The following is a 27,539-nucleotide window of genomic DNA, read 5'->3' on the forward strand; positions in this document are numbered from 1 at the left end:
AGAGACCCAAATCCTATCTACATTTTATGAAGGATCTAGAAAGATGGAAGGAAAATTCAGGTTGCCTGGAATCACTACATCTCTTCTAAAAATTGTCCCCATGAGCTAAGGAGAGGACAGCCAGGATGGACAAACAAATACCTTTTCACAGTGGGGTAAACTTTCAAATCCCAAATGGGCTTCAAGAAAGTCCTTCTCAAATCATTAAACAGGTCATGTCAAAGAAATGGTGAATGAGAAAGTTGCTCACCGTCATGATGGGTCCAGGAGTTGGAATGGGAAGGGAACACAGTAAGTGGGGACCAGCACAGCATGTAGGGATCCCAGAGAATGGTGCATGCTACAGTTGAGATATTTCCTAACTGCATTCGCTGGCATTGCACCTGGCTCTGGACAGTGCATTTCATTGCTCTTTATTGGGAACACACAAACATTTCCTCCCATTTCAAAGGAAGGAGAGGGAAGAGCTCAGCTGCAGGGGAGAATAGAGAAATCAGAGAGTGAGGGAGAGAGCAGTGAAGGAAAGAGCAGGTATAGTGCATGTCCGATGAGGTCCATCTGTTCCTCATTAACCAGATGTCCCCCACCCACCTCCTGAAGTGCCATTGACTGTGTATTGTCAGGACAAGAAGGGGATAACAATGCTACCACGGCGCAGACATTCATACACCAACAGGAGTCCTGCCATGCAGACATCCCTCCCTCTACTACCCTTCTAGATTGCATGCCAAGTCCCTCTTTTTCATAATCGGCTTTTAAACAGTTACATCCTCATAAAGCTTTTTGCATTATAATTGCCGTGTGTTTTGTCCTGCTCTAAAATGGCAAGCTATTTCAGCCCAGTTTATCAGAATCAGACCTTACTTCCTGTGTGTCACCACTTCCTGCAGCATTTAGATGAGAGAAGAGTGAACCCTTGCTTTAAAAAGTGATTTCTGCTTGCCAAACTTCATTATTTTAAGAGTCAGAGAGTCCTTGGATTCACACCTGTATCCACAGCACAGCAGTAGATTTATGGACAATTCAACCTACTAAAGATTATTCAGAAATACGGGAAGAAGCATAAATTACCTTCTCTGTGTTGTTAGCCAAGGATCATTTATAATAAGAGCCCATCGAGTCATCCTTACTCCAAGGGTGATCTGTGCATTGGTCCGTGTGTGGGCATGTCAGCCCACACGGGAAAACTCTATCTCACTCCCTGGACTGTATTCACACCCTGTTCATGGGAAGCCTTCCATTACCTCCACGTCCCTGCTGAAACCAAAGCGCTGTGTCCTCAACCCTCTAAATCATACTGCGGCACAGCTCATAAATTGCAGTGTGCAAATGGAGCATCTGCTGAGCTGCAGGCACAGATAATGTGATGCTTCCACCTATTTTCCTTCATAAAAGCATGCTGGTTGTGCTGTGTACTGGGCCCTTGTCTCAGGGAAGCTAGAAGATAACCTGTGTCTTGGTCTTGTCTTTTCACTCTGAGCTCCTGCACATTGCGCTTGAATGGGTAGAGGAGATCCAGGTGGGCATGTGTCCTCCAGAATCAGCAGCTCTGAACACTTGCCAAATGAGCAGCTGAAAGCCTCAATTGCTTGTTGAGATAAATATCTGTACCTCTTTCAGAGTCACTGTACTTAGTGAGCCTGCAACTCTACTAGAATAGCACTAGGTTTAAATGCCTCTGCCCTGGGTGCCAGCTGTTGAACAGCTGGTCCTGAGCCTTATGTTGATGTGAGACCTCTGCATGAGTTGTGTGCTCTCCTTGATGTCATGGTGCTATTACTTTGCTGTAACTGTGAGAGTAACTTACTGTGGATGCCTGCTCACTATGACGCAGAAGAGTCCTTCACACATCATTGACAGCAGTTGGTCCTTGAACCCTGGAGGGCAATAATGGAGACTGAACTCAAGGGTGGTGGGGCTGCTGAGCCCTATGCACATTGGAAAAAGCTGAACAAAGCCATGTAAGGATGGAAAAGATTAAAGAAAGACTTGGTTGAGAAACAAAACAGGAAACTCCATCAAGAAGAAAGAATGGATGACAGAGAGGGGAGTGAATGGTTTTTCAAAGAAAAAAGCCTAGTTTGGTGAGGGGAATAACCACAATCAAAAAAGACAAATTATCAACAGGCATCTGAAGGGAGGAGATCTCCCATCAAGTCAAAAGGAGAGTGTTTATTGTTTTCTCATGATCTGTATTTCCTGAGAGATGATGGGTTCATCTTTATTACAGATGTGTTACATCTAGCAGTGCCTGATAAATGAAAGCATAAGCCAAAATGCTCATGTCTCATGACAGGATTCTGTAAAAAGGCTGCACTTAAGCTACCTGGGAAGTTGTGTGAGCCTGCGGGGAGAGGCAACTGCAGTAGGAGGTCAAGTTGTCAGGAAGGGATGGTCGATAGAGGCTCCGTGCCCCTCAAACATCCCTGGAGATACCCAGTCAGGTGTAGTGCTTTTGTCTCTCTTTATGCCCCAGAGGCTAAAAGCACATTGGAAACTCAGCAGCTGGATTCTGTGGCAGCAATCTGATTAGTGTCCAACAAATGGCTGCTAGCCAGGTTTGTGACAACCTGATCAATCAAATTCAGAAAATCCCTTTTTAGCTCCACAGCTGACATTGGAAAAGATCTGGGAACATGTTTGGGAATTGGAGACACCTGCTGAACATAAATGAGAAAGAAAAAAAAACCACAGACAAGCAGGTGGAGAAAGAAATGAATGGAGGACGGTGAGATTATTCCACGTGCTGGTGTGCGGAGGAAACACATGAGGTGCCAAACCATGTCTTTGCCTGCATCACATGGCAAACATAAGGCTGTTTGGCAACTTAATGTGCATGTATTTCCATGTCTTGGTTTTGCAGTAGGAAGTCACACCTGAGAATTTCTCCAGGTGAGTTACAACTGACATGGAAACATTGAGGAGAAAGCTGGGATCCAGCAAGATGTGGAAAGACAAACCCAGAGTTCCCATTGTTGCTATTAAACACCATCTGTCACAGATGTATGCAGGAATTCAGTATTGGATTCTTCTTACATCACAAGGGTTAAATTAGATAATCTGCATCTTAGCCTTACATGCATCATTGCTGAACATAAGAATCAGTGGTTTATGGTCACTTGTAGTAGCTATGGATTGGATCCAATATGTCAACTCCAGGCCTTACTTCCCTGACACTGCCCAAGACTTAAACAGCATGGATTTTATTTTTCTTTTTTTTCCATGCTGTTTTCTTCTTCTCACTCAAAGCATTGTAGAGTTGTTTTTTTCTTCAAGAAAATCTTTTTTTTAGGTACCAAATAAGTCTGCAACTGCATCAAGAACAATACCCTGGTGTTCTCTCTTTCCCCTTTGGTTCTAACAACCTCTGAGTATCAAACAGGCTTTGCTTTGGAGAGAAAAAAGATAATAATGAACAACTTAAAATAGCTCTGCTGAGGAAAATATGAGTTTGATTTCAATTGCAGAGGGAATAACTTTTTTCCCGGCTCTCTTACTGGCTCTAATAGAAGACCAGCAAGATCTGATGCGATTCCTGCAGAGACCTCCTATGTTCAAAGGATCTGGGAGCTTGCAAGAATTACTGTAGGGCTTGAATCAGCTCTAATACATTACTGATTGCAAGCCATGACATTTCCATGGTGCTTTAGAGATCATCTATGTACTTCACACTTGGAAAACAGACAATGCCCTTCTGTGGTCTGATAGGCAGTGGGGCCAGGTAAACAGCACTGTGGAAGGATGGTGGAATGATCTGGATATGGACTTAAGACTTGATGAAAAGTGAGTTGAGCTCTGCTGCAGTCTTTGTGTATACTTGGCTAACCACTTAACCTTCCCATGTCTGAAATTTTCCACATATAGAATGGGCATGGGACTATTTTCTTGTGCTCCAGGGACACTGGGTAATGAAATGCATCAAGGGGTGAAAAAACATGCACTACCAGAATGGTTTCTATTGCTCTGAGCAGAGAACAACATACATAGACAGCACAAGTTGAAACATCATCAGCAGCATCGGTTTTACTGACGAAAACTGGGACATTGCCTTCACTAAATCATCTGTTAGCTTTTGTTTACCTGACCAGGGAAGGCACTAGTGAGTTTGGAATGTCATCTTGATTGGTACCAGCAAAACTTTCACACCATGATCTGCCACTCTGTATTCTGGAGGGGCCATGTGTGTAATGGAAAATAAATTTATTTTGAGAGGTTTAAAAATGTTATTGAGACTATTCTTACATTCATTTTCTGTGAAAGTAAACATCAGTTGTTACTCAACAACTACACAGACCTCACAGAAGGCCATAATTATTCTTAAAAAAATATCCTAAAATAGTCTTTTTATGCATAAAAATGTCAACATTTTAAAGTCCTGCCATTTAAAACGACCTCTGTAGGGAAGCTGTGGATTTCCAGCTTTTTCAGTGGTATCTGGAGCAGGATGGATGGTGTGGGGGTTAAAGGTGGCTTTGTGCCATGTTGGTATTTTTCTGAGCATCAGACCAGAAGAGATTGGCTTAGTCTCTGATGCAAGTTGGAGTACCTCAGGGCTGTTGTAACATATACCTGACCAAATCATAACTGAAAACAAGGGACCACTGAAGCAGGGGACTCCTAGGACATGATGCCTTGTTTCTTGTACTGTTCGTCTTTTGCCCACATCCCCTAATTGAGGGGAGGTTTATGCATTTCTTGGCTATGTGAGGGTTTCTGATAATAGGAAATTTAAACCGCCAATGTGCAGCAATGTTAGCAGAGGGCAGGATCTCTTTCCGACTCCATGGAGTCGGGCAGCAATACAATTAACTGAAATAGCATGATGTTTTCTGTCTGAAAAAAAAAAAGAAACCACTGCCTCGAGACTAGATCTTACTTGTTTTGGGCCTTGGGCTGGTGTTGTTTTAGAGGAGAAGATCACAAATGTCACAGCGTCTGTTCAAACTAATAAATGAGACAAACGCACATTTTCCAGGGAAGAAATACTTCAGCCATAAGAGGAGGCCATAACCAGGTGCACTAGAAGGCTGTGCAGCAAACTCTTCTCATAATTCCCCTGATGTGCTCCAACAGGGATCGTGGTGAGTTCAAGAGATGGTATCTGAGGAACACAGCATGACCTCGAAAAAAACTGTGTGACACAGCAGTACCTGATATAACCAGTGCAAAATCACCATGATAACCTAGCATGACCCACAAGATTGACCCTGTGACAACGTTTGATTTATTACAAATGACATGGATTTAATCACTCACTGGAGAATGCTGAATGACGCAGCACAGCGTTGCTCACTGTGGCTCTACTGAACTGGCACGCTCCGATTGGCTTTGGGAACACACCCATTGGGTGATTCATACAATTAAAGAGCTGCCAATCCTCCCAACACTAATGAAATACATCTCTATTTTACTGGTAGCACTTTCTAGCAAGCCATTTAGGCTTTTCTGCTGCTCTCATCAGCCTAAGGTATGAGCACATCACAATTGATGGACAGCTGGTTTGCAGTTGAGGTTAAAAGGAAAACCTGGTCCTGAATAAGATAAAATTGAATAATTCATGAGTTTGTAAGCAGAATACAAATGTTCAGACAGATAATTAATTGCTGTATTGGCTTAGTGAAGGTTGGATGATAGACCCCACCTTGCAGGGGAGACACACAATAACGTTAATATAGAAATGTTAAGAACTTTGGTCTAAGGAAACCAGTCTATAAAATTGTTGCAAAATGTCTAAACTATATCTCAAATATGGCTTGAGATTTCCTACAGATCATGGGAAAGACACTGTGGTTCTTCTCCACTGGAAGGAAAATAAAGATAGCTTTAAGGTGCACAGCAAGCTGCCCACTAAAGTCACTAGTGTATGAGCATATGTCAGCCAGAGCATGTGTATAGGGCTCAGTCCTAAAATTCATTCCAGTAGATCGTTTCATTTAAAAGCACTAAACAACAAATAATTTTGCTTATATTCCATCTGAAGACATTGTATATTTAGGGGTAATCCTGGAGAACATCAATTCAGGGACATGTGAATGTGATGGCAGTTTAAGACTCTTTTCTTCTGTTTTTCTGGACCGAGTATGATCCAGACATGCTGGAAGATTTAGTCCATCTAGGACAGCCGATAGACTCTGTCACAAACTAAACTAGTTCAATACTATTGTCTCAAACCTTGCAATAGATCTAAATTTTCCTATTAAAGCTTCAGTTTCCCTTCTTTTGCATGTCCCTTGGTCTAACATCCATGAGGATCCAGCTCACTTCCTTCCCTGCATGAAAATTAAATCTTCCCTCAGCTGTAGGCTCTATCCCGATTCTCTACTCATTTTGCTGCTGTAAATTAAAAACCAGATTCTCCCTCATTCACTCTCACCATCCTCCTAATCTAATGCCCTGGTGTTATCCTGATAACAGCGTGTAGAGATGTGAACTGATCTGCCTCCCATCTTGTCATCTTCTGTCACGTATCCAACCCAGTTCCCAGGGTCTGATTTTGTACATCTATGAACATTTAGTCTTGAAAATTGATCATTGGCCCAGAAGCCAAATGTTTGTTATCCGGAAAAAAAAAAAAGATGACGTTACAATTATTCTTATTTTAGGTCCTGAAAAGGGCAGGAAGTCCTACTACATTAGCAGTGAAAGGAACAAGAGCGGCTCAAGAGGGTCTTGGTAGGTTCAAAAAGTCACAACACTTGAAAGCATAGTCCATATTTGATCACCTATCAACAATTTATCAATACCTCAGTGATTAAAAACAAAGCCCTTTCACTTCATTAAACACATTCAGTGCCATTTGCTCTACATTCCAAATGGCTGAACTGATGTTCCAGTGCAGCCTATTTTTAGTCTTTCTGATTAGTTCATTATTTGGGAAGAGCTACTGACTGTGTATCTGTTGCAGAGATCTAATTCTTCATGTGGATCCCAAGGAAGAGCAGGGCTTCATATAGGTCTTGAGAATTTGCTTGGATGTGGGTTTAACCACTGTCACTGCTGTGGTGCAGCTCAGTGAAGTGATGAGCGTGGAGCTTTCCTCTCCTTGAGTCCTTTAGTCTATTTTTGTTATGGGGAAGAAGCTCTGTAACATACTACACCTTTTTTTCTTTTTCCAAGAAAACTAAGATCTAGATTGACAAAACTAGCAGTCTCAGTGAGAATTAAACAAGATGCTCAAAATAAGTGATCTCTTGGGTGTCTGAGTAAATTACCACCTCCAGATCAGATTTTATTTATTTTCAGAACAAACTATTTCTTTGCTGGTAAATCCTGCAGTTTTGTCATGAATCCAATGAATTTTCACTGGTAAGTGACAACCCTAGAGACAGAAGTGGCCGTGTATCCCCAGGGCAGATACCACATGGGCAAAAGCATTCCAGCATTGCCTCTTCAGCAAGCTTCAGTCCTCATGTGAAAAGACAGGATCTGCAGGTCACATGGAGATTAGTCTCTGTGTCCTTCAGCCCTGCCTGCTAAAACTGCAAAGGAGAAATCCAGCTGTGATGGCATCTTCTGGCTCGGGATTTCTCAGGCACTTGCAGACACATCTGGGCCAAACTCCATTTCAGAACCCCAAATAATACAGTACTCCTCCCATAAGAACAGAATAAGACATGATCATTCATTTCTTTCAGACCACCTGTGGTTACCAAGCATGGGGAAAAACCCCTCCAACCACATAAGCATACCTGTTTGGGCTTAGGGATTTAGATTTGGGTTGAGAACTGACAGAGGCTCATGTCTCCATGGTACAATGTAATGTGACCTTGCACGGGTTTTGGAATCGACACACCTAAGTAAGCTCTACATTATGACAGCTCTCAGACACACGGCTAATTTGCCTGTGCAGAGCACCATGCTTGAGTAGCTGTTAGGGCTGGAAATACCTAAGCTAGTTTGCTTAGAGTTGTTTGGATATCTCTTTCTGGCACTGCCTGGTGCTGGGCAGGCATGCCCTCTTCTGCATTCTGCTCTGCCTGGATAAGGAGATGAAGTCAGGTCTATGTGTAATACCCTCTTACTGATGTCGAAAGCAACAACAGAGAAACAAGTTCTACACATTTGCTGTCTTCTGCTTTGCTGTCTTTCATATGTCATTTGTCATCTCAGATTGTCACTTCTTTAATGTAGGGACAACAGCTTTTGCGTATGCACAGTGTCTAGCATAAAGGTGTTTCCACTCTGTGTGAGATATTTTTGGTGCAGCTGCAATGGTACATAGGCAATAAAAAGTAAAATACTCAGAAAACCTCTGCCAAAGAACAGTAGCCAGAGAGGAGCATTAAGTGTTGGTTCCCCTGCTTTACCGAAGACAATTTAGCCAAGCCACGGGTTTTCTGCCGTGAAAACTGTACCCCAGGCCTCCAGAAGAAGGACAAATTCATGTGACTAGTCTCAGTGTAGGAAGTTGTCATGTTGCTTTAAGTTGCTTACATAGGTACATTTCTTGGCATCATCAAGTCAAGCCCAACATTTTATACTCCAGCTTCTTTGTTTCTTTCTTTCCTCACCTTTTCCTTTTTCAGCAGTGCATGGAGCTGCAACCACTGGTCACACTTTCCAGATTTCTGCAGGTTCATGGTTGGTTGGTCTACATGATTGATCCTTCCCTGTCTATATGTGTCTGAACCCTTCTTTCTCCCATGGGCTGGAGCAGTAGGGAGTGAGAGAAAAGGCCTTCAGTGGTGGAAGATGCTGGCATCAGCAGGTGAAAATCTATCCCGTTCCACAATGCAGAGAAGATGGGTGAGGAGGTCTGTCTCTCCATCCATCAGCTCCAGCTGATATTCCTGCTTCTCTCAGCAATTCAAGGCTCTCCTACCTCTGAGTCCCAGGGTTTCTTCTGACTCATCTTCCTCTTTCAGACTGTATTTCTTAATTATCTCCTTCCAGCACTCACACTGCATTCCTATTAGCACCTTCCCTTGTTATGACGTGGCCAAGTCCTGGGTCCCCTCTTTCCTAGTGTTTACTTCTGGCCAGCTGTTCTTTCTGCTGTGACAGACCCTTCCAGCCCCAACTGTCCCTCTGTTTCCAGCATGCAGAGATGCTTTCCTCCACAGCTGAGTCAGTTTATTCCCAGAAACAACCCATCCCTTCAGTTTCTGCAGAAGAATAAAAGCCCTCCCTGGTCATGGTGCCTTTATATCCTCACAATGCCTTTTCTCGCAGTCTTGCTTTGCTCTGAATGCTTTCCCCCTCACTATTCCTGTAAATGTGGGCCAAGCTGCAATGATGCAGCACACAAAAAAACACCTTTCACCTGTGATCTTAGACAGCCTCTGGAATTAATTCCTGGAAAGCCAGTCTTGGCCTTTCTGAGTTATGCTTTCCTGCAAACAGATGGGTAAAGTGACGGATGAAGAAGACAAGAATGGAACAATGATTGGGAAAGAGTGGCGCAATGACTAGGCAGTCACCTGAAATTTAGGAAAATTGTCAATCCCAAGTATTTCCTGTGTGTTGTGCTGCTGTTTACATTGCAGTTCACTCGGCAGGGTAGACATATTATTTTCTCTGTTGCTCCCTTTCCCAACAGCAAAACAGTTCTGCTCTGCTCCTGGCAGTTGTTTCCTTTTAGACTACTTAGTACAGTTTCAATGGAGATGTCTCAGCTAGGCAACTGTGCAATGTTCAGCTCCAATTAATCTTCAACACTGAGCCTGTTCACTGCTGCTCTGTTGCCCGAAACCCTTGCGCTTCATGAGAGACCCTATCATCCTCACTGGTTTTCTCCCAAATCTCCTATGAAACTTCTTTGTGAATTTTCACTTCCTTGAAAGAAATACATGGCTCCTATTTTTGAAGACACAAGGGGAGCAGGAGACATTAAAACAACTCCATGTTTGGAAGACTTAGGGGTCTAGCCCACTGTGCAATCCCTTCAAACCTCAAAGATATGAAGGAACCTAACCCTGGTTATTTCTTGAGCGAGCAGCTATATGTCTCCACTTGTTATGTCACAGGTCAACTTAGAATTTCTCTTTGTGCTGCATACACTGAGATGATAGGGCTCCAGGCAGGCAAATTATTTGAGGAATATCTGGGACAGAGCCTTCTACACCAAACTGTAGCATCCCCCATACCAGAAGCACACTCTGCAGTAGTGGAGAGGAGGAGAAAGGAGTCTGGAGATAGCTATTCCTGTACATTTCCTCCCCACGCCCCAACTCCATTTCCACAGTGCACTTCCACAGTCTCTCACTCAGTTGTTTCCTCTGGACATCAGCCCCTCCTGCTGTCCCCAGAATACACTAGATCCAGCTCTTCACCCTGTTTACAGCGTTCCTGCTGTCTCTGGCCAATTATGAATTCCCAAACGCAGGGAAACAATCCGTCCTGTGGTCATGAAATTCAGTAAAACTTCAGAGTGGCTTCCACATATTCCCTGTACTTAATTTTGTTTAGTCTCTGAATATTTGATTTCTGTCTCCCTCCCCCCTGCCTTCACACAGGATGACATTCTTTTCTGCTCAAGTCCTTTCAGGCACTACTGATCTTGAAGCTCCCCAATTACAACCAGTTTTCTTGTGATGGTGACACCTTAAGAGACAACAGCAGCTGCCTATAAAGGGCCTCTGCCATCTGTTTCCTCTGCCACTTCTTTGAGACAGCTCTAGCTATATACAGAAAAATATTTATCGCAGTTCATTCACTCCCTCACTCAAAAATGAGCAAGAGAAAAATGTCTTCTTTCATGGTTCTGCCGCTGCCCTTCAAAAACCCGTGACCCTCAGCCTAAGGAAAAGGGCAATGCTTGAATCTAAAAGGAAGCAGCAGAAATTCTGGATGATTGATCCCTTGAGACCCTGTAGTCTGAAGGCAATTCTGGGGGCCATCTACATTCAGGAATGACTCCTCATGGCTGTCTGAAAGGCAAAAGTCAGAGCCGGCCGCTTCATCTCAACCACGAAGCTTTCATACCAATTGGATCTGGAAGGAGATGCACGTGTTCATGTGTGCACACACGCACGTGTGAACACGCTTAGTCATGAATCCTTTTACACTACCTCTCCATAGAGGTCGAATGGGATGGAATCAAGGGAAGTAGTTCCTACCCAGGAGGACTATGGGCTGGAAACGTAAAGGGAAGAGAAAAAATGTCGTCAGGGGTTAGGGTTGGTAGAGAAAAATGGAAACATGAGAGATCTTGCAGACAAAAAGGGAAGAAAAGAAGAAACAGTGAATTCTGAAGAGGACTGATGAAGATAATGAAGAAAAATTAAACCAAGAATGAAAAAGAAAAAATAGAGGAAAGAAAAATATTAGGCAGCATCCTCAAGCGGAGATAAAGCTCCAGTAACAGAGTCTCAGAAATTTACTGTTTACAATGGACAGATCACAGTAAGGTTGCAGGAGTCAGTAAATAGGGTTAGAGGAAAAGTCATTTGATTCACAGTGCTTGGTCTATGATACTGAATGAACATGACCATAAGCCTGGGAAATATTCAGTGTTCAAGCATGATTCATTGGACTGCAGCTACACTAGTGGTATAAACAAGACCTAAAGAGAGAGAGAAATTCTCTGAGTGATAGCAAATTTAAGAATGAAATGTAGTTATGAAGCAGTGGGTGGAGAAAAATAAAACAGGCACTAAAAATAAATATCATGTTCAGGAGGAGAGTGAAAACTGAGAAATAGGAAGAGAAAAATCAGAAAGGGATAGAAAATCCAGGGGACGGAGGTGGATAGTGTTATTCTTTATTTGACAGAATGTATACTTTATACAACAAGCCAAAACAGAAATTTATAGTTGTTTGCTTCTAGCAAAAACACACATGAGAAAAATCCCTACCCATGAATAGAATGTCACTGCATTCTCAGGTTTTTGTATACCATCCTCATTTTCTGTTTTTCACAGCCAGCAGATAGGAGTATATGCTCTGGGGGAATAGGAGGTGCAGGATAAAGTCCATATGCTTCTCTGGGGAGTTATAGATTTGATAGGAAGCTAGTATAAATACTTTAGCAGCCTGAGACACAGAAACAAGTGGATTTCACCTATCCTGCAGGGCTTGGTATGAAAATTCTGATTGTGTAGTTTGGAATTTTATGGGAGAGCTTTTCTGTAACACAAGGAGAACAAATGGGGCTGGGAGACACAGAGCTGTCAATAAAAAAAAGTAGATTCAATGAAAGATAGAAATGCAGACAGAAGAGAAAAAGAAAGGTGAATGCCAGCAGGTTTGTGGTCACCACTGGCATTTTACACGCTCACCCATCCAGGGTGACAAGTCTGTAAGAGGATTCTTGCCCCAAGAGGGGGGCAGCCAGGTTGAATTTTTCTAATGACGGTGAAAGACAATGAAAATATGAATAGTTAAAATAGCTCACTGGGTGAGCAGCTGGTGTAAATAAGTGCAGAATCTCATTAACTTTAGGGCTGTCACACCCACTCACACCAGAAGTGAATTTAGCCCCTGGTTTATTGGGTACGTCACTGGCAAAGCAGGGACACGCAGTGACCTTGGGGGCATGGCTGTTTAGAGCACGCACAGCCCTTCCTCAGCCTCATTCTCCCCTTGCCTACACGGACAGCGTAAGCAGCGTGGCTCCCTCCGAGTCAGTGAGGTTACATCAGTGCAAACAAGGGGAGAACTGGGCCTCCATCTCTTGTGCATAGAAACACTACAGTATTGTACGTCATCAGATGCCAGTTCAGTAATCATTTCCACAGATACAAGAGAAAAGAGACAACCTCGTTTCTAATTTAGTCGTGATAGCATCAAAGAGACCCAAAGCCTATTGCTTTCTGGGAAGTAGGGACTTCAACAATAATAATTCTTTGCACATATATAGCACCTTCATTGCTAACTACTTATTTTATACCCTGGGGTGTGAAGAAAAAGGACTCCACTTAATTCATATGTTCTTAATTGCTCTCTATCCCAGATCCTTCCTAGAAAAATATGATAGAAATACCTAAACTCACTGTTAATTTGTCAAATTAGGGCAGTCATTGACACCAGCAGAAACGCAGGCCTAGTTTGCACCTTACATTGCAACGGCATAGCATAGCATCTAGAAACAAAAGAAATGCCAGACTAAGTAAATCTGAGCTCTGTTTAATCCCTGACAAATGTTTCAGGGAAGAGGCAAGAACCACATGGCAGTCAGATAGGGGATAGACTGCCCTTGTGAAATGTTATCCTAGTTTTTATGGTGACTGGCTTAATTGCTGAACTACAAAACACCCCAAATGCTGTTCACATCCATTAGGAGGACGCTTAATTTTTGTGAACTCTGTCGTAAATGCCCACTTGCTTGCTAAATGTTAAAATCTCGGCCACAAGAGCTCCAGTGGCAATGAGCTCCACAGCCCTGATATGCATCAAATGAGAAAGCTCTAACTGGGTCTCTGGTGACTCACATCAGGTCCTCTTGTCTGTGTGTTACAAAATGGGGAAATCAAGAGCTACTGATCCACCTTCTCTAACCCATTCATTATTCAACACAATCCAATCACTTTCCCTCTCATTCACCTCCTTTTCCAGGCAAACTTGTCTAGTCTTGCAGACTGCCTTCATACACACAGTTGTTCCTACACTTCCTTGTCCCTGTCCTCCTTTTATGAACCCTATACTGACTTAGCAACACCCCACCCTTGGGCAGCCCTTGCTCTTGTACTCTCTGCTATCCCTCCTGTTCTGTTCCTTATGCCTGGGTACTTGATGGTGGTGAGTTTCCTGTTTGCAGCCGTGTGTGCTGCAATGGACCACTAACAGCAATATCCCTGTTTCTGATATCCAGTGAGTCACCATGGTTCATGTAGAGCCCTGCACAATATACAATCCCCCTTTTCTCCCCAGCCAACAATACCCTCTGCCCTTCCTCACTGATGTTAATTCAGCCAACCATCTGTCCAGGAGCCTCCAGCCCCATTCACCTTACCCCCTTAGGTGTTACTGAAAATTCCAGAGAAAATCATCCCCCCTGTAAACAGCTTGAAAAGGATGACTGCTCGCTGAGACTCTTCTTCCCGACAACCAGAGATCCTTTACTGTAGCGCACAACAACTGCCCCAAGGTTATGGTTACAGAGACCCTTATTTTCCATTTGGATCCTGGCCTGATCCATGTCTGAGGGTTGCCAGGGAGGGTATTTAGGGCTGCCATGAGCTCCTTCCAGCCCCGTTGCTGGCTGCACGCAAATGAGCCAGATCATCAGCTGAACTGCCAGTGAGCCCTCTGGCCATGGAAGGTTGGAGGCAGCAAAGTGGAGGGATGTTGTCTTGACCACAGGCAATGAGCACTGAATGGAGCAGAGGGAGGGGCTCGGTTCTCACTCCCCTCAGAGGTAGCTGAGCTGCCCCGGGGGTAAGAGGAGACAGCGACTGCAACTGGTGTCATACACTACTTTGAGGAGGGGGCACACTGGTCAGAGAAAGGAGGAGGGGGACAGCCAGAGAGGGGTTGGAAAATGTTGCTTTAGAGCATAGAGGCAGCAGAGCTCCAAAAGAATGGGGTCCTTTAGCTGCGGGGAATGACTGTATGTAAGGTGGGGGAAAGCTGGAGGGAAATGATGGCAGGGAGAAGAGGAAAGAGGATAGAGAGATGAGATGGCAGGAGCAAAGGGGACAGAGAAGAGCAAGGACAAGATAATGTAACAGAGGAAAAAACAAGGGGGATGGGCTTCAGAGAACTTGGAGAGAAACAGGGAGAAATAATGAAGGAAAAGATGCTTTTGAGAGAAACCACAGAAGAGACATGAAGATGAAAGGGAAAAATAAAGAAGAAAAACAGGGGAGGGAAACGAGAACAAATTAAAATGGAGATGGATAGAATGAGTCAAAGATGGAGGGTGAGAAAAAAGCTGGGGTCATACGGGCAAGGGAAAAATAACTTTTAGGTGTATTGTATTTCCCATACGTTCTGCGTACACCTAAACTGTTCTGTGCTCTGTGTTTCCCCTGCTGGGTGGCTTTTGCTCTGGGATGGGGGCTGCAGGGGGAGGAGATGAAGTGAGACCCCCGCTGTAATCCATTCCCCCGGCAGCAGCCTCCTTCCCTCCCCGAGAGCCCCTTGCAAGGGGGAAGGTTTTGTGCCCGTGAAAGGCAGCAGCACATCCCCTGAAAACGAGAGCAATATGGAAGGGAGAAGCAGCGCAGAACAGAGCAGCGAGGGCTCCCCCTGGGATAAACCGGGTATGCTTGATTGGGAATCTGCTCTTAAAACAGGGGCAGGGGGCAGAGTCATCAGAGAGCTTGAAATGTTCCCTGCTCCCCCCGGCAACCTCCTCGCTACTGCTTTTAAATTAAATAAATATGGAGATTCTGCTGTCAAACCTCAGCAGTTCTCCTCCCCTAAAACTCTTGCTTAGATCGTACCAAACTGCAGCCAAGTGAGATGGGGGCTCAGAGGGCTGCATGGGGAAAAAGATGGGATAAAAGGGAAACATTGGATAGGAATAGCTCCTGGTCTCCCTGGCAAAGAGGCATTTGTTCTATCTCTGTGTAATTTCTTTATACATTACTGCTGCCACGCTGCACCTCCATGTCCCTCCCACTGCATTTCGCTCTCACTCTTCAGCAAGGCAATTTCTGGTGCATTTCAGGACAATATTAACCCATTCCTCTTTCTCTGTCAGCAGGAAGACTCATAATTTAAAAGCAATTTAAAAGTCAGTTCTAGCAACTTACTAGTCAGGAACAGCATTTCCTTGTCAAATCTTACAAAGGAGTTGAGCTTGCAGTTCTCAGCCCCTCAAATCCCTGTCTTCTTGGTGACTTCAGTCAAGTGTGAATTTTAGCTGAGAGGAGAACCAAACTGACCCAAGTCTGGGATCCTGAGTAATTCTTCCTCACCATCTGCCACCCCATTTTTAAAATCCTTTGTCTTCCTCTTCATCCAAGGCCTGTCCAGCTCTGAATCCTTTTTCTCCCCGGCAGATGCAGCACCAGCAGCAATCAGCTATGTGCTGGGCCATTTCCTCCTGCTGCATCTCAGGGCTGGACTAGGATGCTCCGGTCCTGAACTGTGAAAACATGGAGACCCTGACTTAATCTACTGCTATATCCACTGAATTTTCAGAAAAGGCCCTGGATTAGGTCAGCAAGGATCAGGGGAAAGCACCCGGTAGACTTGTGGATCCTTGGAAGTAGGATGGTAGGCAATTCTGCAGAGCAAAACTAGGGATGCTGACAGAAATAAGGGCTGAAATAAAGGAAAATTGGGAAAGGTAAGAGGGAAATAGGGAAAACCCCCTACCCATAAGATGGACATGAAAGGAAAGAGCTGCACCAGGAACAAACAGCAATGAGAGAAGGCAGTGAGAGGAAGCGACGCAGCACCAGAATGGTCTGGCAGAAGCTTGTCCACTGCCTGTGCCCTGCCTCACTTTGCTGTCAGGTCTTGATTTTTGCAAACACTGAATCTGCACTTAGCTCTCATGCACTGTTCGGATATAACAAGCTGGAAAGGGAACAGATCAGCTCGTTAATTTTCCTTGGGAAGGGTCTCTAGGCAAGAATTATTTTCTCCACCAACATTCATTCAATTACTTGCCTTCACACCAGTCAGATCTACAGGGATGTCTAACCTCATGTGCATCACTCATGCCTGCCTGCTCTGGACTCCTCTCTCTCCTTCTCAGTATAAAAGCCTCCCAGACCTATCTCTTTCCTAATAATAATGACAACATGACAAAACCAATAACCTGCAGATATAAAATACAATTCATTTGCTTGCTTCATAAGACCCTGATAAGGCATTGTCCCTCACTTTTTGAGATCCTATAGGAGATCTACAGGAGTTAATTAAAGAATTAGGTAAGGCATCACTCATAATAAAAAGTGGTTTTAAAGCACTTGGTGCCAAGAAGGAATTAGGTTGGAAGATCTGCAGCCATTTCGAAGTTGTAAGAGGTGCAGTATCCATGTGGGGCATGAGCTTGCAGATCTCAATTGCTTGGTGTACGTGTGTGTTTTGTGCCTACACAGTCAAAGGGCTGAGAAAAGATATTTTTCTTGAAGGGTAGAGACTTTTGAATGGCCTGGGGACACATTTGAGCAACTCCAATATCTGAGAAAGAATCATCTTAAGGAAGAACAGGAAAAAAATCAGAATTGCGATCTGACACCACCTGTCTGCTTGAGTCCCACTGTGGAGCAGGGGCGTCCTGTAGGACACAAGAAAGGGGGGAAAGAAATCCCAGGAGAGGAGGAACTTCTGAAATAACACTCCTCTCTGAATCAACGCAAAGATCTGAAAATGTTGACTGAAACTCCTTTGTGGGGAATAGAATGACTGAAGAGAGGGGAACTCAGAAATTGAAAGCCTGGGGACAAAATTGTCCAAAAGGAACTTGCAATTCTGACCATAACATATCTGTGTGTACAGTCCAAGACTAAGTTCTCACATCCGTTTTTGTTACTGGATCTCTTGGCCAAGAAGAGAAAAGATAATTTAACACAATAACTTGAACATGAGGTGTCTACCATCTCTGACAGCCTACAGTGTTGACTAGTGTCAGTTTTCTTCCATATCCCCAGAAATGAAGGTAAGGTCATCAGAGGCTTCTTACAAGTAGTAGATGGTAGTTTGGACTCCTTCTTTGATTATTTTCTTGTTATAAAGCCTCCTGCCCTCTTCTTCACTACCTTCCCTCACCGTATGGACCTGCCCTGACACCCAACCCAGGCAGAAGAAGAGTGTCTGCCCCACACCCCTTGTCAGATGCCTCTGCCACACTGTGGGAAGGCTGTGAACAGAATCCAAGGGTTTTACTCTTTTTTCAGCCTCCTGGGACCAAACCCTTCCCTCCACAAATCTGCCCACCCTCTGTATCACGGGGGAAAGCAGACTTTGCTGCATCCTTCTCTCTCCTGTTCACCAGCAGGCAGCTTTCACCAGGGAGAGCAAATCAACCAGGGACACCTTTCTGATTTGTTCTGCCGAGAAAGGAGATAACCCCTTCTACGGTGATCAGACATGACAGTAAGAGACCTGCCATCCAAGGGCTGGTGGAGATACTTGGCTGTACTGTCCTGGGACTAAGACAGTGTCAGCCACCACCCAATGCAGGCTGTGGGGCTGCTGGAAGCCACGTGGAGGCATCTCAGCAGTGGCAGTGCCAGACCTGTGCTGTGCCACCCCATGAAGCTACCCAGACCTTTATCAGCATGTGCCTATGGCGATGGTTTTGCCTTCTGCTGAGATGCTCTTGCTACCAAGACTTTGTCCAAGTTTTAATGCAACCTGTGCCCTCAGGCAAGGGGCTCAGAGCTGGGCTCATCTCCCCCGTGGTGCATTGCACCCTCCTACCCCAGTTGCCAGTACTGCCCAGCATTTAGGGGTTGGGGGAATGGGCTGGCCCAACCCTCACATGTCTGGGGCAAGGGAGAGCACCCTGCCAGGGCCATGCAGCTTGTGCTCAGGCTGCACTTCACACCCCTCATGCGGGGCTGCAGTTTGAGCCCACTGGAGAGCATCAATAGAGAGGGCAAGGGACCTCAGCTGGCAGTAGTGTTGTGGGGGCTGGGGGCACTACAGAGCTTTTAATTGGAAGCACCCTGGCACATTCTTTTGCCATGCAAGCCGCTTCTCCACAGTGCCTGTGGGGTCCTGTCAGATGTAAAGGAGAAGGAGCCCTGAGCTCCTCCAATCTGACAAACCTCACCCGCCCCTTCCTCCTCCCCCTCAGACCGCGTCCCTCTGGGTACGGCTCTGTGGGCAGATAGACATGATCTGAATTCACTGCCTCTCCTGGCTGGGGTCCTCATACCTCCTATCTCCACCCCAGCCTCCCTCCTCCCTCCAGCTTGGGGACATGGCTCAGGGAAGGGAGTTCATCCCTGCAGCCTCTCTTCCCTGCATGGCTTTGCATTTGAGCTTCTTCTTTTTTTTTTTTTTTTCTTTTCCCTTCTCTCTCTCTTTAATTTTTAATTAAGGAGATGTCTCCTTCCCTGGTTGTAATGAATATCTGTGTGAAAGGCTTTTCATTTTTTATTAATATACAACTCTATATATTTATCTATTTGGAGGAAATCTGTGCGTGTGTGAGCAAGTGTGTTTAAAACATCCCCCATTAATTTACTGCTATTGATTTTCTGGCTTGGATACAGCATATAGTATTCAGCATAGAGCTCCTCTGCAGGATATGTTAAAAGGCAGCAGTTTGGGTTGACAAAGGGCACTAAATGCAGTATGCGTCAAATAGACCATCGCTCAATGAAGTCACTTAGCTATTCAAAACATGTTCAGCCATCACTCAACCGTTTGCACCAAGAACGGGGGAGAAATTCATGCTTCTTCCCGGACACAACCATTTCCAACCAGCAGCTTTAGCTTGCTTTGGTGAGAGACATCAAAACATACATAGTTTATTCCCCCCTTCCCCCTGCCTTCCATCTCCCTGTGCCGGGCTAAGAAAATCAGTTCTGCGGTACCCACTCCCCCTTCTCCCCCATCAGGGATCTCCAGGCACACCCAGCTCCGGTGGACACCGGTAGACACAGATCTTATCCCTGGATGTCCATGAACCCCCAGCAGCCCACCGTCCAGCTGGGAGCTGATTCATAAACAGGGCTTTTACAATGGGCTGTAATGTGCTCCTGTGCTCTCGCTCTCTCCTTCTCACTACGTGTGTAACATAAACCACGCATTTACATCAGTTGCCCCTATCCCTTCAGCACAGGCTGAAGACCACCTCCCCAGCCCACACGTACACCAATAGCAGTACTGAGCAATACGTATTTAAAAGCGAATCACTGGCCCCTCTTTTCTTTCCCCCTCCCTTAAGAACGTCTGATTCCAGAAGTTGGCTGCGGCGGTGTCTCTTCTGCCATCAGACATGTCACTGAGTTGCTGTTCAGTTTCACCACATCAGACTTGGGCTGATTTTTCCATTCAGAGACTTGTTTATTTTTAGCCTTCACCATAAACCTTAAAAAAAAAAAAAAAAAAAAAAAGAAGCCCAGAACACCCCCCCCCTTCTAACAACAAACAAACTGGGGAAAAATTCCAGCCCCAAACCAAACCAATCAGCCACCAACTAGACCCCTTTCCCTTTTGCATCCAGCCCAGTGAGATGTGGTTGCTTACAGACATTACAAAATGCTCTGAACTCTGGTTGAGATCACTGGTATTGTTAGATTTACTGTGTGAGGCATTTTGGACATACCAGGGTTGCTTCCCTTTCTCTCTTTTTCCCTCCTGAAAGGAACTAATAATTGCATCCAAAGTGATTTGCAGTCACCCCCTCCCCACGCTGCCCCTCACTCACAGTCTTGTCTTTGCAAATAAGCCATTTGCAAAGAGAGCAATTATTTCACTCTGTGGTTGCAGCCGGAGCACAGCAGTAACACAGCATTTTAGCATTGCTTACCCAGGCAATACAAACAAGCTAAAGACAGGCAGACTGCACAGTTGCTTTTTGAAAGGGTCTCTCGGTGGTTTTGTAACACACACATTATTCCAGTTGGAGAGAGGAAGTGAATTTTTGGGGAAGGTGGTGGTGGTGGGGGAGGGTGGTAAAGAGGAAGGGAGAAGGGAATGGAACAGTGAATGTTTTGCCTGTCTTCTTGCCTCTGTGCCCTGAGTAACTGAGCCCACCACTCTCAAACCACGGTGAAAGGAATGAAGTGAGAAAATGGTGGAATGTGGAGGGATTTTTTGGGGGGGAGGAGGGAGAAACGTGGGGTGGTGGGAGAGGAGGGGGTGGGGGGGTGTGGAGGTCCAGAATCAAATACCTTCCAGGCAGCAGGTTCTCCATAATCCAGAATGGGTCATGACTTCCTCATTCTTTTTGCTGGTTTCGTTCTCACTGACAGTTTTAGTCTTGCAAACCCCTCTGGAGTAAAGCCAGTAGTCGGTCCCCACAGCTATGGTCATCAGGCTGAAGGCAGCGAAAGCACCAACGGTGGTTAAAAGCATCTGAACACCTCTGTCAAAGAGCCCCATAATTCTTCATTATACAAATACCCAACCGCCTTCTGATTCTTGGGGTGTGTGTGTTTAATAAAATAAAAGAATAATAATTCCGACTAATAATATAATGGGTATAGAGAGAGAGATAGATATCAAAAAAGGGAGGTAAGAAAGCCCACGGAAAAGAGTGTAAATTAGAAAGACCACACGGGAAGAGGCTTGCCTTTTAAATCGGAAACGTTCTGGTTGAAATATAAAAAAAGGAAAAAGGAAAAAGAAAAAAAAAGAGAGAAAAGAACCAAGAAAAACCAAACAAATAAAGAGAGAACCCCCCCCAAAATGAGACGCCTTAATCCCTTTTTCTAAAATTCTGGTCTCCAGTTTCCATATGTAATGGCTAATTTGGAGATGGCTTCCACAGTGAACAGGGGAGCAGCAGCAGCATCCTCAACACAATCTCTCATTATCTGGACCTAGACAGTTAGAGACTGTAAGAGCAGAGATGCAACCTTCAGTCTTCTTGCTTAGCTCTGCAGCCTGCGCCATGAAAATCCTTTTCCTTCCCAGTTATCTTCCTTGGGTTTTTATTTTTTTTTTTCCCGGCAGCGGCAGTCGCTCCAATCCTCTCTCACTTTTTCTTGCTTGCTTCTCCTTCCTTTCGCTCGCTCCTACCACCAAGCCAGAGTGCCCAGTATACTGTAAGCCCTTGATTTCAGCTGAACAGGTGCCGAGGTCTCGCCTCCCATGGCTTTTCCGCACAGCCGCGGCGCTCGCTCCCGGCGGAGGTGGGCGAGGAGAGAGGGGGGCTCCTGGGGCTGGAGGGTTGGGGGGGGAGGAGGGGGACGGGCGCGGCGCCCCTCCCGGGCGGGGGCGCAGAAGCGGAGCCCAGCTGCGGCACCCCTGCCCGCGGCGGCCCCCGCGGCGACTCCCGGGCCCCGCTACTTGCAATCAAGGCGGCGTGTCGGCGCGGCGCTGGACGGCTCCCCCGCGGCGGTGTCGGCGCTGGCCGGCGGTGCTGCAGGACAGCTCCCCCGGGCGGCGGGCGGGCGGAGCGCTCCCGGGCCGCCGTGCTTGCAGGACAGCTCCCCGGGCGGCGGTGCGGGCGGAGCGCTCCCGGCCCGCGGTGCTGAAGGACAGTCCCTGGCCCGCGCCGCCCGCCCTGCCCGCGCCGCCCGCGCCCCAGCATCCGCGGGCGGCAGCCGCCCTCCTCCTCCGCCCCGCTCCGCTCTGCGCGGGCAGCAGCAGGCAGCAGGCAGGCAGCGAGGGGCGGGGGGCAAGCCTGCCCCCGCCCTGCGCCTCGCCCGGCGCTGCCGGCCCCGCGAAGGGTCGCTCCCCGGGGGCCGCCGCGGAGCTCAGGGGAAGGCGACGCTGGGGCTCTCCCTCGCTTTCCGCCTTTTAGCCCCCCACCGCCGTCCCCCGGCTCAGCCGCCTTCGCATCCCCGCCGTAGGTGCCTGGAGCCGCGAGTGCGACCCGCACACCGCAGTTAGACCCGCACAGAACTTCAGTCAGCCGTTTCTCTCCCCAGGAGATGGGTGAAATGTAACGTGGAAGGGTAATTTAAAAACAAGCATGTATTTCTGCTCTTATTGCTGTTGTTATGATTTTTAAGTGCTTCCTCTTCACTCTTCTCGGGTTCGCTGCAAGTTGCATATGTCTTGGTGTTGCTCGTTTTCTGTCCCTCTGCCTCCTCCTGACCAGTGCTATATGGACCCAGTGTGTGCGTTCTGACTTTGTCTTTATAGCTTTCTGTGAAATCCCAATGCCTGCTCCAAGAAGCAGACATTTTGGGAAGATTCTTCATGAGAAAGGACGTTTTATGGTAATTACTATCATTTTGTTATGGAAAGGAACCACCAAAACTGAATACCTCCACCCCCACAACTCCCGGAAAGCAATCCACCTTTCACATCCTTGTTTTACACATAAAGATGTATGAGCTGAATGGATGCAGCCTGAAATCTATCACTGCTTAAGTTTCCTGTGTCAGACACAACCTGATAGTACCAAGAACATACACAAAATTGTGCAATACTGACATCTAAGTATGGTATAATCCTCTCTCTCTTCCTCAGCAGTATCATTACACCAGGTTAATTACATTAGTCACCTCCTGGTTCTATACATGTAGCTGCTCATTAATGCAACAATCATAAAGAAAAGAAATAATCTAATTCTTGATGCTACCGATTTTGTTTCTCTCTGATCAGGTTCATTGTTCAGTGAAAAGGAGACCAGAAGAGCTGCTTTAGGTTCACTGCTGTTCTGTGCGGGGGAGCAGGGCTGAGGGAAGTGGGTGCTGGGAAGTTGAACCAGTTGGAGGGCTTCAGCCATGCCGCAATTTCATAACTCCATTTATCTCTTCTCCCTTCTCCCTCTCTGTGTGCTGACTGAGACTATCCTTCCAGGACAATCTGCCCCAGGGACCATTGGAAATGAAGGGCTCTGTAGCAAGCAGCCAAGGGGCCCCTGGCTGCCCTACAGACCCTTGATCATTTCCCCTATTTGGAAGGTACAATCCAGGCTGCCCTCACAGCTGAGAAAAAGGTAGAGGTGTTTATCAGCAAGCACTCATGGTGTCTGGCATCAGCCATATGCAGATCACCACCAGCAGGAAGGAAAGGCTCTGGGGAAAGCAGAAGGGAGGGGTAGTAGGAGACATTGCAGACTGAGGCCACTGAGATATTTTTTGGGGATGAACAAACCCTGACCTAATCTGAGGGAATCCTAGCCTTGCCCTCTGCCATAGGAGCCTGCAGGGCCTCTTTCTGCACTCACAGAGCTGCCAAAAAGCTGGGGATAAAAAAGGGGGGGGGGTGGCTCCAAAACATCTTTAGTACCCTGAGTACAGCCTGCTGCAAGAGTGTGGAGGATGGTAGCTTGTGGACAGGCTCTCTGAACTGTTATACTTGGTGCAAAGGAATCTGAGAGGCGGAGAGATGCAGAGAACACATCTAAGATGGTGGGAGATTAGGGCTATACAGGGATGGCCTGTGTTGAAGAGGAGGCTCTGTGAGGGTTTCTCTGGGAAAGCTAGAGAAGATCACTCAAGGACCTTCCCTTCTATTTTCACTGGAAGAAGGAAGGTGCCTTGAAGAGGGAACGCATATGGGAAGAATAAGTAGTTCTTGGGACTCTGAGCATTTTCTTTTTGTGTTGGTGGTCATTCCTCTCCAACTCTATCCAGTATTCAAATGCTCTCATTCTTCAAAGGAAGGTAGAAAATCTGGGCCAGGAGCCTGAAAAACTCTGAAGAGGAAAAAACTTCATCTGGTTATTCTGGCACTCAAATCCATCAGGCACAAACATTGCATGTGCGGATAGGAAAACCACTCTGGAAATCTGTGGAGCTCATACCTCCAAGGAAGGTGGGCTCCTCAGTTACTCTGTACTCTCAAAAATGTGTATTACAGCAACAAGAGAGGGGTATGTTCTCCCAAAAGAAATTGCTAGTGTAAGAAGGCCAGGTTTGCAGGGTGACGATTTCTTTAATGTCTGGCTAAGAGAAGTGAGACCTATGAGAACTCAGCACATCTCAGGATCAGAACCAAATACGGCTTCCTGCCTCACACTTCCCCATTTCCAGAAATAATTCTCTTCCTGCTACCCTACTTATACACTCTTAGACCATTCACAATAATCCCTCTACAGTTCTAAATGCCACAGGAGAAGAATGGAACAAAGGCAATGCAAATGCCAGACTGTCCTGTGTGACTGCTTGTGCTGTGGATAGATGCTGTGCTGAGATTTCATCTTTCCTACAAAGAATCATTAAAAATGATAACACAAAACAAGAACACAGAATAAAAACACTGTGGCAGATTTTTACCAGTCGCATCTTCCTGAATAGCACAACATGGAATGACATCTATAGAAGAGTAAGGAGAGAGAAATTAATAGTCTGGAGGAAATAGAGAGATTTTAAATTACATTTTAAATTACTTGAAATGAGAAGCTGATGAGACAGGGAGCCACAGGAAGTCTGCTTCCAATGGCAAACCAAGAGTGCTGCTATTTGTGGAGAGAAGGGGCAGTGCTGTAGGAAAAAAAGGGGCATGAGAAAGATACAGGAAGCAAGATGAAGGGCACAAAGTCAGAAGGAACTCCATGGGATGGTAATGAGACTGAATAGAGTGTTTGTGGATTGAGTGCTGCAGTGGAGCTCTTTGGCACGTAGGATAAAATCAGACAGCAATAGAGTATAAAAATTGGTATCCAGGAATCTTCATCCTGGGGAGGCCAGCTCAGAAGGAGCTGCTGTAATGAGATGTAAAAGAGATGGAGTTGATGCAGCTGTATTTGCAGGCAGAGCAGAGGTGTTAATAGGCAGATGCACCAGCAGAGGAGATGTTAGGACAAACAAATTGGGGTTAGGGTGATGATCATAGAACTGGAAGCCAATGGGGCAGAGAAGATAAAAGTGAGATAAGGTGCAGAAAGAGAACTAAAATGTACGATAGTTCATGAAGAAAGAAAAATGTCACATATCTGTATGGTTAGACAAGCAGAGGGTGCAATCAGAGCAGTCATCACTGATATCCAAAGCTGAGGGTCCCAAAGCACTTAAGAAACGTTATTCGCATCGTATCTTCATGCTGGTGGTTTTCCCAGACCAATTTAACAAACTAGCAAGCTAAGAAAAGAAGATTTGTGGGTTTTTGCCAAAGAATCACAAGTGAAGGAGCTAGAAATTGAGATGAGATAGAGATAGGGAGATGAATACACAAGGAAAAAGCCTCACCGGTCCTCTTTTCTTATCTTCAGGTTCATATAACTTGAAGATCAACTTAAAAGACAGTTTAAACGTCAAATATTCAGTCCTACAGTAAAGTTATCTCTAGTGTAACACTTTCTTATAGAAAGTAAGAAAGAAATCGATATATGGGATACAGAGATCTAACAGTTAAAATGAGCATATTTCCATGCAAAACTGATGTGGGTACTGCCCTGAGAGTGCACAAAAAACTCGTGATAGACAGGAGTGGAATTCTGGCAGGCACCAAATATGAGGTTATAATGCTGCCATACATAAATCCCTCAGTTTCTGACCTATATCCTCTTCCAAGCTAAATGTTGTGCAAACAGTTCAGTTAGCCTCTCACAATCCTCTTACAAAGTAACATGTTCATTAGTTTGCAGAGGCACTGAGGCACAGAAAAATTCAGAACATAAACACAAAGCCCACCCAAGTGAAAGTGTTCAAGCTGATTTTAGTAGGATCTGGGTGCTGTTATGAATGAGTTGGGCACCCATGGATACCCAAGAGATCAGCTTCATTTTGAGTTTTGAAGCTAGAACTCCTGTGCTTCCCATGTGAGACTTCTTTTTCTCATGCAACCTTTTCTTCCATTGAATGGTAACCTTTGAAATGTTTGCTATTTGAAGATGGTTGGGAAAAAAAAAAGTATCATCTCATGAACCCTGTGGGTTGGAGAAGACAGAGATTCCCAGGATGAATTTTCCGCCATGATGAGTTGCTGGGATGTGAACTATTTTGCCTCCCTTTCTCTTTCCATGCTGTGCTAAGGTTTGTATGTACAGCAGCCTCCTAATCAATAGAAACAGAAAAAAAATCAATGCCTGCAACCCATTAGCTCTAACAGAGGGCAGGCTACTAACAAGTCACTCTAGCTGGAATTCTAGTATTTGGTAAAGTACCCACAATAAGGATATATGCATACATATATATACAAACTTACTGAATAAGACTAGCAGAGAAAAGTTGTGAGAACATTCCCCCTCACACCAGCATGTCTATCTGTCTATTGGCATAACTATGCTAAACTAAAGGCACTATCCCCCACTCAGATGCTGTCCCTCACACTTATCCTCTCCAGAGCACATGTTTTTCTACACTTGATTTATAATCCCAAGCTACCTTCATGATGAACCATCTTGTGTATAAATAAATACGTGCCTCTACACACCCTTACCCCTGCATAAACCATACACCACAGAAATCCAGCTTGAGACCCACTTATTCACAAGCATACAGCCATTGCTTTTTCCGTGCTGTATTCCCAGATCTTCCATGGAAATCCTCTTTTTTTCTTCCCATTCATGTCCAAAACAAGGCACAGACAGTTCCCGCTGGCATCCATATAAATCCAACCTTGAAACCATATGCTAGGCAACAAAAAGTTGGTGAAAAGGTTATGCCACAGGGAAAGGTCTCCAGAATGCATCAGAGAGGCGATGGGTCTCACTGCCCACTGTGCCTGAAATATGGGCACTGTTGCCCCCAGTAAAGCCTTTGTCCATCCATCCACTGACTGTAAGTAGATTAGACTCTCACTCTTGATCTGTCTGTTATGGAAGTGATGGTCTCTTCTAGTCAACTTCAGAATCCTCAAGTTAAAAAAAGTCATCGTTTCATGACAAATAGGTTTATGAAACACCAGTGAGGAAATGTGCATTGGTTGTGATTTAGTTCTTAAAGAAGAAAAAAAGCCTATTTTCATGCAAACATATCAGTAATCAAAGAATTGCAAAGAATAAGGCAAAAAAGAGAAAAGCCTTATTTTTTTCTGAACTGAAGGTTTTCAGAATCTTCCTGGAAGCATCAGCACAATGATAAATGCTGAGGCAAAGGTGAGGCCTACAGTGAGGATGGTTCGTGTTGACACTGATCGATATTCTGTGATATCAATCTTTCTTTCAGTGTAAAGGGCACAGA

At 45.4% G+C, this 27,539-nt stretch overlaps 1 protein-coding gene across 2 annotated transcripts in view; it reads right to left on the reverse strand.

Moving 5' to 3' along the window:
* CACNG2 (calcium voltage-gated channel auxiliary subunit gamma 2) overlaps positions 1-21,681 on the reverse strand; it is a 52,160-nt gene extending 30,479 nt beyond the window's left edge. The window contains exons 1-2 of one of the 2 annotated variants that reach the window (XM_008931574.2): positions 21,375-21,681; positions 20,688-20,833 (exon numbers count right to left, since the gene is read on the reverse strand). In XM_008931574.2, coding sequence (XP_008929822.1) covers positions 20,688-20,829 — 142 coding nt within the window. In that variant the 5' untranslated portion in view covers positions 20,830-20,833; positions 21,375-21,681. Of the gene's footprint in view, positions 1-20,687 lie in introns of both variants that reach the window. The other variant, XM_008931573.3, reaches the window with a different exon arrangement.
* Between the last annotated feature and the right edge of the window lie 5,858 nt (positions 21,682-27,539).

Source organism: Manacus vitellinus, unplaced genomic scaffold, assembly GCF_001715985.3.
Source record: "Manacus vitellinus isolate BGI_N305 unplaced genomic scaffold, ASM171598v3 scaffold_5_pilon, whole genome shotgun sequence".
Lineage (NCBI taxonomy): Eukaryota > Metazoa > Chordata > Aves > Passeriformes > Pipridae > Manacus > Manacus vitellinus.